Source organism: Neovison vison, chromosome 11 (genome assembly GCF_020171115.1).
Source record: "Neovison vison isolate M4711 chromosome 11, ASM_NN_V1, whole genome shotgun sequence".
Lineage (NCBI taxonomy): Eukaryota > Metazoa > Chordata > Mammalia > Carnivora > Mustelidae > Neogale > Neogale vison.
Window position 1 is genome coordinate 88,729,575 of NC_058101.1, and position 18,787 is coordinate 88,748,361.

At 39.5% G+C, this 18,787-nt stretch overlaps 1 protein-coding gene across 10 annotated transcripts; it reads left to right on the forward strand.

Moving 5' to 3' along the window:
* The first annotated feature begins 5,338 nt into the window (after nt 1-5,338).
* Nucleotides 5,339-11,291, forward strand: SMIM43 (small integral membrane protein 43). 10 transcript variants are annotated; one of them, XR_006380829.1, is made up of 6 exons: nt 5,870-6,419; nt 6,712-6,825; nt 8,071-8,138; nt 8,638-8,724; nt 9,180-9,337; nt 10,381-11,291. XR_006380829.1 is itself a non-coding variant. In XM_044224082.1 (5 exons), exon 1 carries the CDS (start codon nt 5,534-5,536, stop codon nt 5,723-5,725), a length of 192 nt encoding a protein of 63 aa, XP_044080017.1. In that variant the 5' UTR covers nt 5,339-5,533; the 3' UTR covers nt 5,726-5,852; nt 6,669-6,825; nt 8,071-8,138; nt 9,180-9,337; nt 10,381-11,291. The 10 variants fall into 10 exon arrangements, 1 of the variants encoding a protein (XP_044080017.1); XR_006380831.1 differs by having other exon boundaries at nt 8,074-8,138; XM_044224082.1 differs by lacking the exons at nt 5,870-6,419; nt 8,638-8,724 and adding an exon at nt 5,339-5,852 and having other exon boundaries at nt 6,669-6,825.
* The last annotated feature ends 7,496 nt before the right edge of the window (nt 11,292-18,787 follow it).

Genomic DNA, 18,787 nt, shown 5'->3' on the forward strand with positions numbered 1-18,787 from the left:
TATAAGGAACCTAGAGTAGTCAAATTCTTAGAGAAAGAAAGTGGAATGGTGGTTTCCAGGGACTGGAGAAAGGAAGAAATGGGGAGTTGTTGTGAAATGGGTACAGAGTTTCAATTTTTCAGGATGAAGAAGTTCTAAGGATGGATGTCATGATGGTTGTACAATGTAATGAATGTGTTTAATACCACTGAACTGTACCCTTAAAAATGGTCAAGATGGTAAATTTTATCTTAAGTGTGTTTTAGCACAATTAGAAAAAGAGAAGGAGGATTCTGGGAAGATGATGGATTAGCAGGCACTTGGAATTTGTCTCCCCACCTAAGTAACAGTTGCACTGGCAGCATCTGTCTAATATAACTCGTTTGGAACTCCAGAGTCTATTGTAGGCTTGCAATTTCCAGAAGTCTTGGACATAAATTATGGTAACAGAGATTATAGGCTCTGAGTAACAGCAATTGTGAACTTTGGGTAACAATGACCATCAATTCTGTGTAATTCCATTTTCTTTTTTTTTTTATTAAGATTTTATTTATTTATTTGACAGAGATCACAAGTAGGCAGAGAGAAAGGAAGGGAAGCAGGCTCCCTGCTGAGCAGAGAGCCCGATGCGGGACTCCATCCCAGGACCCTGAGATCATGACCTGAGCCGAAGGCAGCAGCTTAACCCACTGAGCCACTCAGGTGCCCGTAATTCCATTTTCTTTTTATCTCCTCTAGACCAGGGGATTATAATCTTTTAGTGCCTTACCTTCTCTGTTTCTTGTATTCATTCAACAGCTGTCTAACCAATTTCCCTACTTTAGATACCTACAGGGGTTTTGTTTTATTCTTTGGAAACAGATAATACTTCTCTTTAATTAGATTAAGTCAATTTATGTCGTGTGTCCCTTCTAGAACAACAAAAAAATTATATATATATATATATATACACATATGTATATATAAAATCTCATATTAACTGAATGACTTTTAGACCACTTGGATGCACTTCCCCAATACAGTTTCCTCTAAGTCACATGGGGCCCATGGGAAAGAGGTAGATACCTGAATTAAGTCAGGATCCTATTAATGAGGGAGAAAGATGGATGGGGTGCTTGGTTAGGCAATCAAAGGTGTTCAAGTTTACCCAGATAACAAGAGATAAAGCCAAGATACATGTCCAAGCCATAGGACTCAAGACACTCCCATCACTGCACAGTATAGTATAAGGTAGAGTGTGTAGGGCTGGTACTAGGACCCAGGTCTGTTCATTGCCAGTTTGCCTGTCTATGTCTAGAAGGCAGCTTGGATCCTAGATTGGGGAATACAGGTCCTAGTTGCTGGGGTCACCAGATCTTACAAGCTGGCATTTCACAAGGAGTATGGGTTGCAGACAAATTCTAATTTTTTTTCCAATTTCTTTTTCCCTTGTGGCAATATAATTTTAGACTTACATTTATGCACAGGCATCTGCAAGTCCACAGCTCTGATTATTATCAGTTCATACAGAAGTTTGCAGACCTTCCATTAAAAATGACAGTTTCACTACCGCCATTACTGAGGTTGTGCTAAACAAAAGATACATTGCTTAATAGTGCTCAGATTTTTTATTTTGTTACATGACATTATATTGATCAAGTCTAGAGTCAGCCACAGTCACATCGACATTTTTTAATGTTACTGCTAACTTACTGGAAAGAGTCTAAATTAAAGAAATATTGTTTGGACGTTAGCACAATCTGTCGCTTAATTTTTTTCACTATTGGACAGACTTGGGCATCTTCTGTAGTGTTTTAAGACTTTCTAAACCAAGGACAGGGTCTAGATTTATTCTTAGTGGTGAATTCTGGGTTTCAAAGGCTACCCACATAGAAGGATCTCCCACATACCCCTCAAATAAATTTCTTCCTTAGATTTCCCTCCCTCCCTCCCTTCCTTCCTTCCCACTGGAATTCCTAAATGGTTATGTGAGATTTAAGCAGTTTGTCACTTACATTTTACTTATTTCTTGAAGAGTATCTCATTTTGTAAGTATTGCAAAACTGCTAAAGTCATTCTTTTGGGCTGGAGTAGGAAAAGAGATGAAAGAAGTGAGGGTGTGGAAAGCAAATCCTGTTGTCAGGATCTTAACAATAACTGTTGTTTAACTTAATTTGACTCCCTGAGGTAGAACATCTCACTTTTCTGCTCATCTACAGCAGGAAACATTCCCATAGATATTCTGATTCTGACCTAGAGTGTTGTAGGGGTTATAAAGCATGTAAAAGGGGCAATTCCAAGGAAGCCCTGTTTGTATTGCCTAGAAATGAACATGGTGGGACATTTGTGTATGGGGAAGAAACAAGGGATTTGGGGTATCAGAGGGACATGGATAATCTGGGCTGGGATATTTGGGGCCATTAAGAATTGCCAGGATCACTGGGGTGATTCAGGCCCTGAGTACCTAGGGCAGAGCTTCTTAGGGCCTGGAACTTCCTTCGAGCATGGATTTCATCCTCAGCACATGCACGAATGCTTTACAGGAGAGTCCATCTAAGCAGAAGCCATCGACCTGTAACCCAGTTTTTAAGATCCAGAGCACCTGGAAAGGTGTGCAGTTACTTAATAACCCCGTGTTAGTAATCATGGTCAACAGCACATTTTGAGGCCAGAGCATGGTGCAAAATATTTCTTCCATTTCTTTTGGGTTCATTTCAGACCAAACTGAGTTAGTCTTAGAAAGATACCTGGACATCTTTTTCTCTAGTCTCCCAGTTTTGTCCTTCCCTTGTCTTGGGGAAACCGCTTCCATCCTGCAGGTTACCCCCAACAGGTCACTCTAGGTAGGTTTCACCTGGGGATGGTGACACTAGTATTTTACAGTCCTTCCTTTAGTGTTTTCTTAGGAATTCAGACTCTTTAGGGAAGCACATTTATAAGACAAAGTCTTCTATTGCTACCTTTAGTCACTTTTCATAAATAGCTTTGATGCTTGTTATGATCAAAGATTCCTTCCTAACAGAGGTGGGGGTGAGGAGGAAGAGGACAGACAATGGGATGGTCTGATATTTACACCATAGCCGTCCATAGGGCAGGACCTGCTCAAGGGGCCATATCCAGTTGCTTTGAGACTTGTGAGGAGGGGACTGAGGAGTTGAAAGATACATAAAGTCTGACTATGAGTAGTCACCGTGTTAAGTGGAAGCATATATGGGGTCAACCTTGTGGCAGTGGTATGGGATTGTAACAAAATAGTCTCCATCTTCTTTACCAGTTTGGGCACAAGGGCTTTCTTTTTAGATACTTGAACCAGTCAAGCTCTTATCTAAAGTAAACTGTCCTTTCTGCCTTTTAAAATGCTTGGGTTTTCTTTCATGGATTTCCATTAATATACATACTTGGGTAGAGAAAGATTGCCTGTTATATCTATGGAGTCATTTGTATAACAGAAACTGAAAATCAGACCATCTCATGAGGTGTATAAATATGACCAGAAGCTAAAAAGCACTGGGAGCATCTAATAAATATGTTATTTTGTTGTTGTTGTAGCAACATTATTTTAAATACAAATTCTGTTGAGAGTGACTAGATTTATAAATCTATTTAAGCTGCTCAGACAAAAGGAAAATTTAAAGAGCTATGGTCAGGAAGGCTGAAATGGATTTGAGCTTGGTGACACCAAACTTTTATCTGTTGACCTCTTTTCTCAACATCTGCAGGCAAACACTCACTCATTTGAAACTTTGGTTTTAAAGATTTCAAAGGAAGGAGCTGAGATATAAGTAAGCAGAAGTAATGGGTTTCTTGAACTTTATTTTCTGTAAGCTTAACACTCAAAAGAAAAAATATATGGTCATTAATTTGATGGTCATACACAGGAAAGGGGTACTTTCCCTTGTGAGGCAGTATATCATTGAGGCTACAAGTGAAGGCTTGGGAGCCAAACTCCCTGGGTTCATATCCCAGTTTTGCCACTTGTTAGCTGTGTGGCTTTAAGCATGTCACTTAACCGCTCTGTGTTTCAATTTCCATTCTTTGATAGCTTGGCTATCAGGATGGCAATGTGCTGATGGCATATGCCTTTTCTACCAAACACTTTATTGATTATGAGTGCATAATAAATGCAAAGCTTGTAATTAATGCTTTATCAGTATTTGCATCTGCAAGTTGGCAGTAACCACTTGTCCTTGCTGTAATAAGGAGATATACTGGAAAACCAGGGGAAGCTCAACAGAATGGAAGGGAGGCAGGAAAGCCACATCTGGGAAAAGGACAGGAATCAAGGATGTCTTGAGCGACAGGCAACAAGAGCCACATCCAGGTCACTCCTGGCACTGGCCAGGCGTTCAGAGCTTCTGTGCTACCGGGAATGCTCCAACCCTTGTTCTCTTGGGTCACTTTCTCTGGGGGAAGCCAGACCAGTGTTGTAAGGACACACAAGCAGCCCACATCGAAAAGAGCTGAGGGTGCCCAGCAAGAGCCAACCCTACTTATCAGCCATCTAAGTGAGCGACCTTGGAAGTGAATCCTCTGGTTCCATTCAAACCTTCAGGTGACTATGGCCTTGCCTGACACCCTACTGTAACCTCATGAGAAACCCCAGGCCAAAATCACCAAGTGAGGGGGTATAGCTCAGTGGTAGAGCATTTGACTGCAGAATCACCAAGTGCTACCAAACTCTTGAGTCTGTGAGAGTGTCTCAAACTGTGAGAGAGAACTAATGTTTGTGTCATCTTAAGCCACTATGTTTTGGGCAATTTGTTACACAGCAGTAGATAAACTGGGTTTCTTTACAAGCTGCACCATCTAGGCTATGGGTAATCTTAATCAAATACAGAGAGGAGTTAGGGACTTAAAGGAGCATCTCAAGCAATTGTTTATTGTTGTTTGGTTTTTGCTTTCCAACTAAGGATGCGTTTTGTTCTTAATGCTTTCTGAAATGACCTGTTGTCTGTAGAAGAGAGAGCACTCTCTACTGAGCGCATCTGCAACTCTGAAGGACAAGGCAGCTTGAGCTGGAATTCCCTCTGGCACCGTTAAGTCATCTCAGCCCTTTAGACCCCACTTTCACTGCTCCCTCTCATTCTTTTGGGTTTCTGGGCCATCGCATCTTTTCCCTTTGGGAAAACCAGGACAGGGGAAAATAAATTAATTAGGAAGGGAGGGGGGCTAGATACCCACTGGATGTTGGGGTGGAGATCTTAATAACGTTTGCGAAACACCAGCCCCAACACCCCTTGGGAGACTGAGCCATAACCCCTTCCCTTGGTGTCCCCGCCCGCAGAATTTGCTCCTAGAAAAATCCTTTCACGTCCCCAAGAGCGCAGGAGAGGATCTCAGCGCAGCGCGAGGCTCTTGTGCTTGTTGGGAGAGGCGGAGCTGGGTTAACCAGCTCCTTGGCGCGTTTCCTCTGAGCTGGGGGAGGCCGAGCACGGACCGCGGAGTAGGCGCCCTACGTGGGGCGCCCGTAAACGGGTGGAGGAGACCCGAAGGTGGGCGAGCGGTCTGCAAGCCTTGCCAGGCAGCTGCTCTCCGCGCCGAGCGCGCACTGCCACCGAGCGCCGGCGCCTCCAGGATGGAGTGGGAGCTCAACTTTCTGCTCTACCTGGCGCTCTTCTTCTTCCTGCTCTTCTTACTTTTCCTCCTGCTCTTCGTGGTCATCAAGCAGCTGAAGAACTCTGTGGCCAGCACCGCGGGGGCGCTCCAGCCCGGGCGTCTCTCCGTGCACCGGGAGCCTTGGGGCTTCTCCCGCGAGCAAGCCGTGTGACCCGCAAGGCGCGGGCACTAGCGGCAGGGCACCGAGCTGCACGGGCGCCCGGCTGGATCTCAGCCTCGATTCTCTGTCCCTGTGGCCGCCCAAGTTCCAGTGCCAGGCTCGGTTGTAGCCCTGGCAGGTTCGTTCGGGTGTGGAAGGGGTCTGCGGAGGGGCGAGTTTCTCCGCCCCTCGGGGAGGTTCTGGGCTCGAAGCAGGCTTGGTTGCCAGGCGGGTGTATGGGGTCCTGGGCTGGCGCTTTGCTTTTAGGGACGAACACTCAGCTTTTCCCGGGTGGGGAGAGATGGAGAAAGAAAGATGTTCAGCCGTTGGAGCCGGAATGACTTTGGGCACCTGCAAGCTCTTCTTCCCAGTTCCAATGCATTTTAGCTTGTGCGGAATGGATGGAAAACTAAATCATTCAGATAATTCAATCCAACCACTTTCAAGCCGAATTTGATTAAAAAAATCGAATGTCAACCTTAATGTCCAAGTCACTGGGAGAGTGTGGGGTTTGGGACAGGAAGCAGGAAGAAACTGTGCTCTTGAAGTATTCCAAAGACTGCTTTAAATATCTTTGCGCTTTGGTAGACACTAAGTGGGCTTCATCTGACAGTGGCAAGGAGGATTCAGTGGCCCTTCTTCCCTTTAATCCCTACTCCTCTTCTAGCCACAGACCCCATTGATGCCGGCAGAGTTACAACACCAGGTGGGTTCTGAATCTCAAATGGCTGGAGGGTAAGCATTAGAGAGTCATTTGGGAGATGACTTGGGGGAGATGAAAACAGGTACTGTTCACAAGTTGTAGGGCAACAGGAAAAAGAGGAGCAAGGCTGTCCTTTCAGGTTACATGACTAGGCCATTTGCCAGAAATCAGTGGGCAGCATTAAACTTATTATGTACCCTAAGCACCCTCCAGGCACTGTCAGTTTGGGGGAATAACGGTTTCATCTTCCAGATGCTTTTTCCTCGATTTACATCGTCTCAAATTCTGGAACCAGGTGTTGCCCAGGGTTGGTGTGCTGAAGACCCCCCCCAATGCAGTTACAGTTGGTAAGAGGCAGCCCTGCACAGAGAGGATGGGGACAACCCAAGATGGACCTTTGCTGTAAATGGTAAGTGAGACCACCCTTGATTTCACTTTGTCCCTGGTTGTAGCTGAACTTTGGAAGACCCAGAGCCTAAAAAAATGAGAGGTTAAGCTTGAGGAAATGGGTGCCGTGAAAAGGGGGGGGGGCGGTGGTCTCTCTCCCTCTTAGAACAAATGAGTTTTCTACTAGAACTGAGGAGCCAAACTGATTCCTAACTAAGTGCAAGAATCAGTGTCTATGCAGAGGAGCCTAGAAATTAGAATGGGTTGTGAGGAGTGTTTACAATTGTAATCATCATTCTGCTCTTTTGGAAAACAGTACAGGGGGTTTTGGAGTTGAAATATGGAATACAGATAGAATTTGTCTTCAGTAAGGGAAGATTTTGGTTCGTCATGTTAAGGTGAGATAAGCTGTCCATGTCCTGACTGAATGTTGAAAATAGTTATTAATTTTAGGTACAAGGATGGTGTAGAGAGGATAAAAACAATACAATACTAAGTTTTGCCTAAGTGGATAATACAAAAGTGAAGTGGAAGACAACTATTTTGATAATTCTAGGGAAGGAAAAAAATACTCTCATGTAGGTAAATAATTATGGGAAAAATTTTTTGCCTGAGACATTCAGATAATTTCCCACATTTCTGTTTCACTTTTCTAGAACAGCCCTGTTTTTAATAAGGTATAGGCATGTGCATATATCTCTTTCTCTCTCTATATATAGAAATATATATATATAAAATTCTCTATATAAATATATGTAATTCTATATCTCTATCTATACTTCTTTTTATCAGAGCTGTGATATGACTTGTTTTGAATTTCTGGTTTGAATCCTAGAATCATCTGCAGTGACTATCTTGTATTTTGAACAATATTTCTCTAAATGGTTGACAGCCCTGCAGTGGCATTTAGTTATGGGGTTGTACGGTTAGTATGGACATTGAAGATAAGTGTGGGAGTAGTTAATCACTTCATACTTTATAAATAACCAGAAGGCAAATTATTATTTTTTTTAATTTTTAAAAATTATTTGATAGAGGGAGAGAGAGAGAGATCACAAGTAGGCAGAGAGGCAGACAGAGAGAGAGGGGGAAGCAGGCTCACTGCTGAGCAGAGAGCCCCATGCAGGGCTCCATCCCAGGACCTGAAATCATGACCTGCACCAAAAGCAGAGGCTTAACCCATTGAGCCACCCAGGTACCCCCAGAAGGCAAATTATTTTAAACACCTCCGTGAATTCTTGAGTTTGTAATCCTTTAATTTTTCCAGCAGTGTGCCTCATGTCCAGAGGTTTAAACCCTCCTGACTCTTCTAGAGAGGAGACAAGAGAACTCAGGGTGAGTGTTTTGCTGCCATTCCCAGATGAAGCCAAGCTCTGGATGGTTTTACTGACTGCTTCCTGTGAAGGGTGGTTACTTTTCTATCTTGTGCCCAGTGCCATTTTAAAACCTCCTTGTAATCTAATTATTAGTTACTAAGTTTCCATTTGTCTGAGCCAAAACAATGAATATTTATTCCTGTTATTTAGTCTCTGCTTGGAAGTTGGCCCTAAACTCTGGAAATTAAGGTCCCTCACATTTGCTCTCAGACCTTGCTGCTGTTGATCTCTTGCCTTGGCCGTGCTTGGTTAGGCCTCTGCTTTTTGAAACTTGGACACCTTGTATATGAGCTGCCTTTTTCTATTTGCTTATTCCATCACCATTTTTCTAAAACTCAACAAAAACCAATCCCCTAAATTAGAACTACTTTTGAACTCATGGTTTTTTGTTTCGTTTTGTTTTGTTTTTGCTATTGGCATATTCTTGATCTAATGCTCTGATGCCCACCTTGGTCTAGGTTCCCAGTTGGTGCGTGTTGGCTGCTCTATCCACTGACCACATTCTGATCCTGACTATCACTAAACCAAGTCTGTTTTTGAAGATGGTACGCATGTGGGCTAGACATTAAAACATTTGAAAAGTCAGGAATGTTTAAAACAACTGCTCATCATACAAGTATAACTTGATTAAAGCAGATTCTTATGTTCTGTTTTCCATAAAAGATTGTTAGTGATTCTTCAGTGATGCTAGAAGCCGAGTTGAATTTCTTACATTATGAGGAATTAGACCATCATTCAATTATTAGGAAATATTAGTATTTTATTTCAAGTGTTCTCATTTCAGTGTTGTCTCTAAATTTCAGTTGTTTGAAATGACTTCAAATCTTATTAGGATAATCTTGATCATGTTGCTGATTTCCAAACCTGTAAGTGCAATGAATCAGCAGTTCCACTTGGAAAGAGAACCATTTTCAGTTGAATGAGAATGACATCACACTCACACCTGCAAAATCTGAAATGTCTAATAAAGTAGATTCCTAAGTCTGAACTTCAATTTTAGGGCACAGCTGTAGATGCAGGACTGATGCCATCTGGTGCAGTTCCACAGAAAAAGAGATAAAATTTACCCAGAGTGTGCCATGCACTGGCTTTTCTGGGAATGACAAGGTGCCAGGATTTGTTTTTGGTTCATTTGCCGGGGTGGAAACTTGAAACGAGGTGAGTAAAATACATGCAATATCCCCATTTATAACTTGACATTTTGTATTTCCAATTCTGTTTGTAGTTTCAAAATAAGTGCAAAAGAGCTAATTTTTTTTAATGGCCCAACATTTAAACATTGTAAATAGTTAAACCATTTAGGATAATGGGGAATGTTTACTTTTTCTAACTCATACCTCTAATCTAGGGACTTCTAGAATGCTAATGGTACTAATGCAGTACATAGGAAATACAGACAGATTACTGTACTTTGGTTTTGATCTTTGTAGCTACTCTGAGGTAGATGTGCTTATTTAAGCTAAAACTCCAATTAAAACTCTGGTATCATTAGGAAATCACTGTCAGGTGTCTGTGTCACATACAAGGGAAAGTGAAAAATTGAGTTGCAGACCTTTCAAGTTAATTTTTTGGTGGGGGGTTTGAATCAGTGAAATCAGTTCTCAACACTACATTTCTTACTTTGTCCACACAAAATAAGATTGTAGATTAAATAGTGATCTGATTAATTATCTGAGTAGTTAGCATCTTACTGCATAGGAATGTGGGCAATCAGGGTAGACCTGTGCTTAGAACGATAGCCAGAACATTACAGGCACTCAGAAAAAACTTCCTGTTGAATTAAGCTAAAAATATTCTTGTTTTCTTTAATAGCAACTATTTTATGTAATAAGCCTAGTCATTTCTTCCACTGTTACGCTGTGTAAACTTGGGTAGGTTGAAGTTAAAATTTTTAGACTTTTGTTTTATTAGTATGACTCTATGAAGTTACTTGAACATTATTGAATATATATGAGTCTTCAGGCAAGCTTTTTTTACATTAAGACAGAAATCTTGCTTTCCTATTGGGAGTAAAGATGGATGGCTATGTTAGTAATAGAGTAGAAGTTACTAGACTGAACGGTAGCTTAAACAAAGCAGGGGTTTTGTTTCGTTCTCATGTGACAAGGAGGTTAGGGGTAAGTTATTGCTGGTGTTGGTTCAACAGCTCACAGATGTCAGGGTCAAGGTAGCTCCTGAGATTCCCGTGGCTTTTCCCTTAGGTTCCAAGATGGTTGCTGCAGCTCCCCCAAGAAAATGAAGGAAGGTGAAAGGGAAAACAGGGCACACCATTTTGATTCTGCTTCCTTTTAAAGAGCTTTCTCAGATGCCCAGCAACTTAAACTTACATCTCATTGGCCAGACTGTGTCATATCTCTGAGGCTGCATGAGAAATGTAGTTTTTGTAGCTGGACGGATGACTGCCTTCAACCAAAAAGTCTGAGGAAATCTAAGGAAAAAAGATGATGGTGGATCTTTGGGGAACAAACTAGTAGTCCATGCCCTGGTTACAAAATGCAGTTGTCAAGGAGCATAATGACTGAAACAGATCAAAACTGTAACTTCTTCACAACTAACAGTACTCCAAGCAACAGTGCTCTGCCCAGAGAGTGAGCAGAGTGAAGACATCCTGGGTTTTTCTCTTGAAACACCTGCCAGAACTGGCTTTTGTGGTCAGCAGATATGCCTGCCCTACATCAGGATTTTCTAGAGGAGGACCTAGGAACCTGTACACTTCCTCTGAGGACATAATCTATGGAAGTTTGGAACGGGATGAAGAAGGCTCTACCTTGCCGCTCTCCCATCTGGTTCATGTATCTCTAATTTTCCTTACAGATTTTTGGTGGAGTCTAGTTTGTGTTTGATCCCGAGAAAAGGATCATGCCTTTCATACATAGGAAAAGGTAATCTATGTAAAGAAAGGCTACTTTACTCCTTTCTGTGATTCCACCACTCATCTAGGAATATCCTGGGAGAAGACTTGCTTCTCAAAGCTGCTTCCATAATCAGCCTACATCCTGCCTAAGCAAAGGAAGAAGAAACACTTCCCACATCCAGGGCTGTCCAAAAGAACTTTCTGTGATGACAAAAATGTTCTATATTTGCACTGTCCAATATGATAGCCACTAGCCACATGTGAACACTTGAAATGTGGCTAGTGTGACTGAGGAAGTAAATTTTAATGTTATTTAATTTTAAATAATTAAAATGTAAATAGCCATATGTGGCTAGTGGCTCTTGTATTGTCCAGCACAGTATGCAACTTTCTTTTTCTTGCATTTTCCAACTACCTGGGAGGAGTTTTGATCCAGTCATGTGCTTGGTGTTCCATCGTCTTTACTATTCCACCTTGCCATTGAACTTGTGCCCCAGAGAAAAGGAAAGATGGTATCTTGGAACTAAATTCAAGATGTTAACTTGACGTCTATACATGGTACAGATTTCTGGAAAAATGGAATGAACTCCTGGGAATAGGTCCTGTGATGGATTTTTGTGATAATTGATGGCGGAATAATGGTGGTGGTGCTGGTCCACTTATGATCCCTAGTGAACATTATGCATTCCTAGTTAGAGTGAGTCAGCAGGAATCATTTTGTTCTGTTGTGCAATTCGTTCTGGTTTATTTTTGTAATATTGTGGCTGCTAAGTGATTATTCCATGTGTGTTTTTTCAAAATACTTAGTGGTTTATATTTTTTAAAAGACTGTGAAATAAAAAAAATTATACGTAACTCAGTTTTTTGGTGTGTGTAATTATTCTTACCCATAATTTTTAAAGAGTTAATTAGGATGAGATTAATAGAGCGCAGGAAATATTTATTTATTTTCTTAATTACGTACTTATTTATTTTAAAAGATTTTATTTAGTTAGTTGAAAGAGAGAGCAGGAGCGGGGGGAGGGGCAGAAGGAAGGGAAAGGGAGAAGCACACTTCCCTCTGAGCATGGAGCCCAATACAGGACTCGAATCCAGGACCCTGGTATCATGACTAGAGCCAAAGGCAGATGCTTAACTGACTAAGCCACCTAGGCACCCAGAAATATTTGTTTTCATATTAGATTTTTTAACGGGCGTGTCTGTATGTCAATTAATATTATGTTTTTAAAATATGTAATAGTATTTTCATCATACTCAGAGTTTGGATAAAATATGAGGGTGGTAATTGTATTGGGGTAATTTTTTCCTCAAGTGTCTGGTTGTTTTTCTGTCCTGAACATCACTTAGGTCTTGTTTCTTTAGTGCTGTCTTGGGTTATTTTTCTTTCGTTATTGAGTTATAGGGATTCTTGATATATTCTAGACACTATTGATCTATGACATAAAAGTGTTACAGCAATTTTCTTCTAGTTTGTGGCTTATCTATTCATTTGCTTAGTGATGTCTTTAAAAGAAATATTTTAAATTTTGAATTTAGATTTAACCACTATTTTCTTTTGTGTTTATTGTTTTCTCTGTCCTCTCTAAGAGACTCTTCCCTGTCTCTTAGTACTTATTTTTCTATATTAGAAGCTGTACTTTTTTTTCTATATTAGAAGCTTTATAACTTTTACTATGTCTGCTATGCATCTTAAATTAATTTTTGTGTCAGGTATGAGGTAAGGATTAAAGTTCTTTTTTCCCCTGTACATATAAACAGTTTTCTACCCATTTGTTGAAAAGACTTTTCCCTCTCCATTGCTTTGGCATCCTCTTCAAAAATAAAATGACCATATAAGTGTGGGACTATTTCTGGGCTCCCTATTCAGTTCCATATGGTCATTCTCATCCATTACATCACCATCTTAATTTCTGTAGTTTTGTAGTAAGTCTTGGTATTCACTACAAAATGTTATTGTATTCACTACAAAATATTATTGAATCTAAACTTTTCTAATAAACTACTCAAGTCTTTATCTACACACAAAAAGAGGCTTCAGTAATTTCAGTTGAAAATAGTCAAATTCAGTAAGTGACAACCCTACCCCAATACCATGCTTCTTTTATTCTCTATTCTAGTTCCACCCACAATCTGAATCTGGATTTAGGTTAGCACTTGGTGAAAACATGTGTCCTTGTGTTTCTACATATCTAGAAAACTAGGAAATATCTTTTTTTCTTCAGTTACAATTGAGAGCAAACTGTACTTTATAAAAGGGACTTTTTTGCTGGAAAGCTAAAGTGATATAAAACAAAGCACCAAAGTTCATGTGTTGCTCAAGTCCCATCTTTGTTACTAATGTAGAGTTAACCATAGATTGAATTTACTGGTATTAGGACCTCTGTTTTGATGTTTGCTCCTCACCTCAGCAGTAATCTGATACTTGAGGGTTTGGGAATCTGATTGTGCTGTTGAGACATTTAACCAGGATTGTTTGATTAGCACCCAATTATGTCTCATGCCCCATTTTTACTTGCACGCAGTCTTCCAGAACACTACTTCTTGTCCTTTACATATCTCAACTTAGAACTCACTGCAGAGTCTTGACCCATTAGCGGAAACGTAAATGGCCCCCTCCATCTCCAACTAAGTCATCTCACTCCCTCCCGGAACCTAATGCTTGTTAGAAGTTTGAGGTATATCTTTTCAAATGATTTTCTATGTGTTTGCCATGCATAGTTTATCTTGTCACCTTTATTCACATTTGCATCTGCATGCACAGAAGGCTTTGTTTTTTTTTAAATATGGATGATGTCGAATTATAGATATTCTACAGTTTGCCTTCTTCTCTAATATATTGTGGCAGGTTGTATTTTCCAGAAGATGACCAGAACAGTGTCTCCCATTCCACATGCTCTTACAATATGATTTGACATTGAGTGGGAGTGTCTGTATCCCCTCTCCTTGACTTTGGGCAGGCCAGTGACAACAAAAAGGGGCAGAAATTACACTGTCTGACTTACGAAGCTAGGTCAAAAGAGCAGCGCAGTTTCCCCAATGTTTGAGGGAATACCTACTTTTGCAGGCCTGATTTACCAAGTAACATGGAATTATCCCGAGGCCATAATCAATATCTGAAGAAGCCTATGCAGAGAGGCCCTGGGTAGGTGTCCTCGTGAGAGCCCCAGCTAATGAGCAACTCCCCGGTGCTTAGTCCTCCCTCTTGAGGCCCTCGACTTTATGGAGGAGAGACCAGTCAGTCTCACTGCACCCTGTCCGGATCCTAATTGTTTTAGTCACTCATTTGGGAAAGTTTGTTACAGCAATAGTAATTGGAACATATGTTTTAAAAGTTTTAATGAAAAAAAAATCATCCTTATTGTTTTAAATTATTGTACAGAATCTGCAACAATTTAACAGATGAACTATTGATGAACATTAAGTTTGCTGCAAACTTTTCCAAGATTGTGTTCACAGAAGTATGATTTCTGGTTCATCTGGCTTAGAAACCTCAAGAGTCGTAGACACAGACAGTCTCCATCCCAAACAACTGGGCCAGGAAATATGTCTCCACTTCTCCACAGTATTTAACATTATGAGTCTTTAAAAACTTGCCATAAGAACAAAAAAAATACAAAAAAAAAAGAAACCCTTACAGGTTTGATTTGAAAAATTATGAGGGACTTTGTTCCTCTTGTCTTTTTTCTTTTTAAGGGTGGGAAGGGGTAGAGAGAGGGAGAGAGAGAATCTTAAGCAATCTCCATGCCCAGCATGAGCCCAGTGTGGGGCTTGATCTCATGACCCTAAGATGATGACTTGAGCTGAAACCAAGACTCGGAGCCTTAACTGACTGAACGACCCAGGTGCCCCTGTTGCTCTTGTTTTATGTTTATTGACCACTATTTGTTTGTTTGTTTCTTTATAGATTTTATTTATTTATTTGCATGAGAGAGAGTGAGCACGAGTGAGAGGTAGAGACAGAGGGACAGAGAGAAGCAGACTTCTTGCTGCGCAGAAAGCCAGCTCAGGGCTTGATTGTAGGACCTGGAGATCATGAACTGAACTGAAGGTAGATGCCTAAATGACTGAACCACCCAGGTTTCCCTTATTAGCCACTTTAATTTCTTCTTCTCTACGTGCCTATTCAAATCTTTACCCATTTTTAATAGGCTGCTTATCCTTTCATAAGTAATTTATGTATACTACAGATATATAAAACTATAATACAGATATATAATGAATATCTCTATTGGGTGGTCATATGCATAAAATCAGTAAATATATATGTACAGTTATTAGTCATGTGTCATTTGAAAGTTGAAACTGTTTTTTCCTAGTGAGTTGTGTATGTTTTAACTTTGTTTTTTTGTTGGCATGTTTACTTTCCAAATTTTTATTTAAATTCTAGTTAGTTAACATATGGTGTAATATTAGTTTCAGGAGTAGAATTTAGTGATTCATCATTTCCGTGTAACACCCACTGCTCCTCACCTTAATATCCATCACCCATTTAGCTCATCCCCTACCACCTCCCTCCATCAACCCTCTGTTTCCTATAGTTAAGAGTCTCCTATGATTTGCTGCCCACTTTCTTTCTTCTTCCCTCCCTTTCTTCCTCCCTCCCTCCCTCCCTCTCTCTCTTTTCTTTCTTTTTCTTTTCCCTTCCCATATATTCATCTGTTTTGTCTAATAAATTCCACTTGTGAGTGAAATCATATGGTATTTGTCTTTCTCTGACTGATTTATTCTGCTTAGCATAATATACTGTAGCTGCATCTGTGCCATTACAAATGGCAAGGTTTCATTATTTTTGATGGCTGAGTAATATTCCAGTATGTGTGTATGAGTGTGTGTGTGTGTGTGTGTGTGTACCACAACTTCTTTATCCATTCATCAGTCAATGGACATTTGGGCTCTTTCCATAAGTGGGCTACTATTGATAATGCTGCTACAAACATTGGGGTGCATGTACCTTTTTGAATCAATATTTTTGTATCCTTGGGTAAATACCCAGTAGTGCAGCTGCTGATTCATAGGATAGTTCTATTTTAAACTTTTTGAGGAACCTCCATATTGTTTTCCAGAGTAACCACACCAGTTTAACTTTGTTTTTTATTTCATCATACTGAAGTTTAAAATTATATATACATACTGTTAACTCTCCATAACTGTACACTGTAGTAGAGCAATTGTCTCCTCATTTTAAATTCATTAATCAAAAATTTCTTCGCTATTGTCCTGGCACATGTATGTCACATAAGAAGTTAAGAATGAATTTGTCAATTTCCATTAAATAAAATTCCTTTGAATTTTGGTTGGGATTGCATTGAATTTCTACATTAAACTTGGAGAAAATCGACATCTTTTTTATTTCATTTATTTATCAGAAAGGGAGGACACAATCGGGGGAGCAGCAGGCAGTGTAGGCAGAGGGAGAAGCAGGCTCCTCACTGAGCAGGGAGCCCTACATGGTGCTTGATCCCAGAACCCTGGGATCATGACCTGAGCTGAAGGCAGACAACTAATCGATTGAGCCACCCAGGCATCCCTTGACATCTTTTTCGGATCTTCTAGTGATGGCTTAGATTATTTATTTCATATGGGCAATCTTGGATGTTCCTGCTTAAGTTTATGTTTAAGCATTTTAAAATTTTGGTTGATGAAATATAGGGGATATTTAATAGCTATTACTCATAAAAGAAAGTAATTGATTTTTATACTTGATCTTATATCTGGATCCTTATTAAACTCTTTTATTCATTGTAATAATATTTTTTTCAGTGATTTTCTTGGATTTCCTAGGTGGTCAGTCATATTGTACAAATAATGAGTTTTGTTTCTTTGCAACCTGCATTTATGCAGTTTATTTCATTTCTTTTCTAGAACAATGACCAGAACAGCTAGTACAATATTAAGTTCTACTAGTGATAATGGGAATTCTTACCTTTTGTCTTATTCCTAATTTAAATGATTATATTTCTAATGTTTAACCTTTAAGTATTATATTTGCTATAATTTTTGATATGTTTTTCTCTTCATTTCTGTTCCTCTTCATTTTTTCATGGAAATGTTTGTTGTTTTCTTTTCTGACCTGTTTTCTTTTTCTCAACAATGTTTTGAGTAGCTTTCCAAATCCAGAAGTATATAGATAAATAATTTTAAATGTCCATATAATATTTCATTGAATATACATACTAAAATACACTTACCTAGTCTTCTATTGGTAAACAAGCATATATATTGAATAGGTTAATATATATATAAGCTATACTGCTTTGAATTTCTTTGTACAATCTTCAAATCTGTTTGATTCTTGACAGTTGGATAGCTTGTGTTAAATGTAAGGTGGGGGGCCCTGTGTGACTCAGTGGGTTAAGCAACTGCCTTCAGCTCAGGTTATAATCTCAGGGTCCTGGGAGAGAACCCCACATCAAGCTCCCTGCTCAGTGGGGAGTCTTCTTCTCCCTCTTCTTCTGTGCTCACTCTCTCTCGCTCTCTCACTCTCTCTCTCTCTTAAAAAAAAATGTAAGGGACATATCTAACTAACTTTATTGTGAATTATTACAAATTGTTGAGGGATGAATTGCCCTCCAGGAGAATATACCAATTTATGTTTTCATCAACAGTGAATGAGTGTGCCCATTTCCCTCTTTCCTTGCCAACTCTGCATTTTGAGGTTCTTTTTAATCTACAAATTTGTTAGGTAGGGCGGCTGGGTGGCTCAGTGGGTTAAAGCCTCTGCCTTCAGCTCAGGTCATGATCCCAGGGTCCTGGGATCAAGCCCCGCATTGGGCTCTCTGCTCAGCAGGGAGCCTGCTTCCTCCTCTCTCTCTGCCTGCTTCTCTGCCGACTTGTGATCTCTGTCTGTCAAATAAATAAATAAATAATCGTTCAAAATAAATAATAAAAAAATTGTTAGGTAAAAAAGTAATGGTTTGTTGTTTTCATTAACATTTATTTTGTTATTAGTTGAACATTGATCATTTTTCTTTCTACTTTTGTGAGTTGTCTATCCATATCTTGCTTTTCTTCCTATTAAGGCATTCTTTAGTTCCTTATTGACATTTTATTGATATTTACTTTTATTTCCTCAGAGAATGTCATTTTATTTATAAATAGGAAGACAAAGAAGTTAAATCACACTTCCTCTCTATCAGTCTTCATTTTTTCTTTATGGTTACTAGATTCTTATGTATACTTCTGGACTTACAAAATTTCTGTTCATGCATGTATCTCTTTTTATTCACACAAATTAAGCCATAGTATTTGCACATTGTTTCATACTTGGCATTAAGAAATGTAACAAATACTCCCTATTCATTTATTCAGTAAATACTTACTTACTGAGCACCCACTATGTACCAGGCACAATCATACTTATTTGGGCTATATCAGTGAACAAAAAAGATAATTCCCTCTCTCATGGAGTTCACTTACATTGTGTATATAGGGCTGCCTTTTTTTAACTGCTGTATAGTATTCCATGGATAAAGGAAGCATAATTTACTTATATAACTCTTTGTTAATACATATTTAGTTGTTTCTATGTATTTGCTATTACTAACAACACTACATAATTTTTGGATGTAAATATTTAATCATTATGTCCATATATCCAGGGGATAAAATCCTAGATGTAGAATTTCTGGTTATTTGAAATTTGAAACATATATAAAAGTAGAGGGAATATTGCTTCAGATTTATTTTCTTTGATCATTACACAGTCCTATTTATTTTCATTTGTTCTGAATAGTTTTCCTCATATGGGTATACTA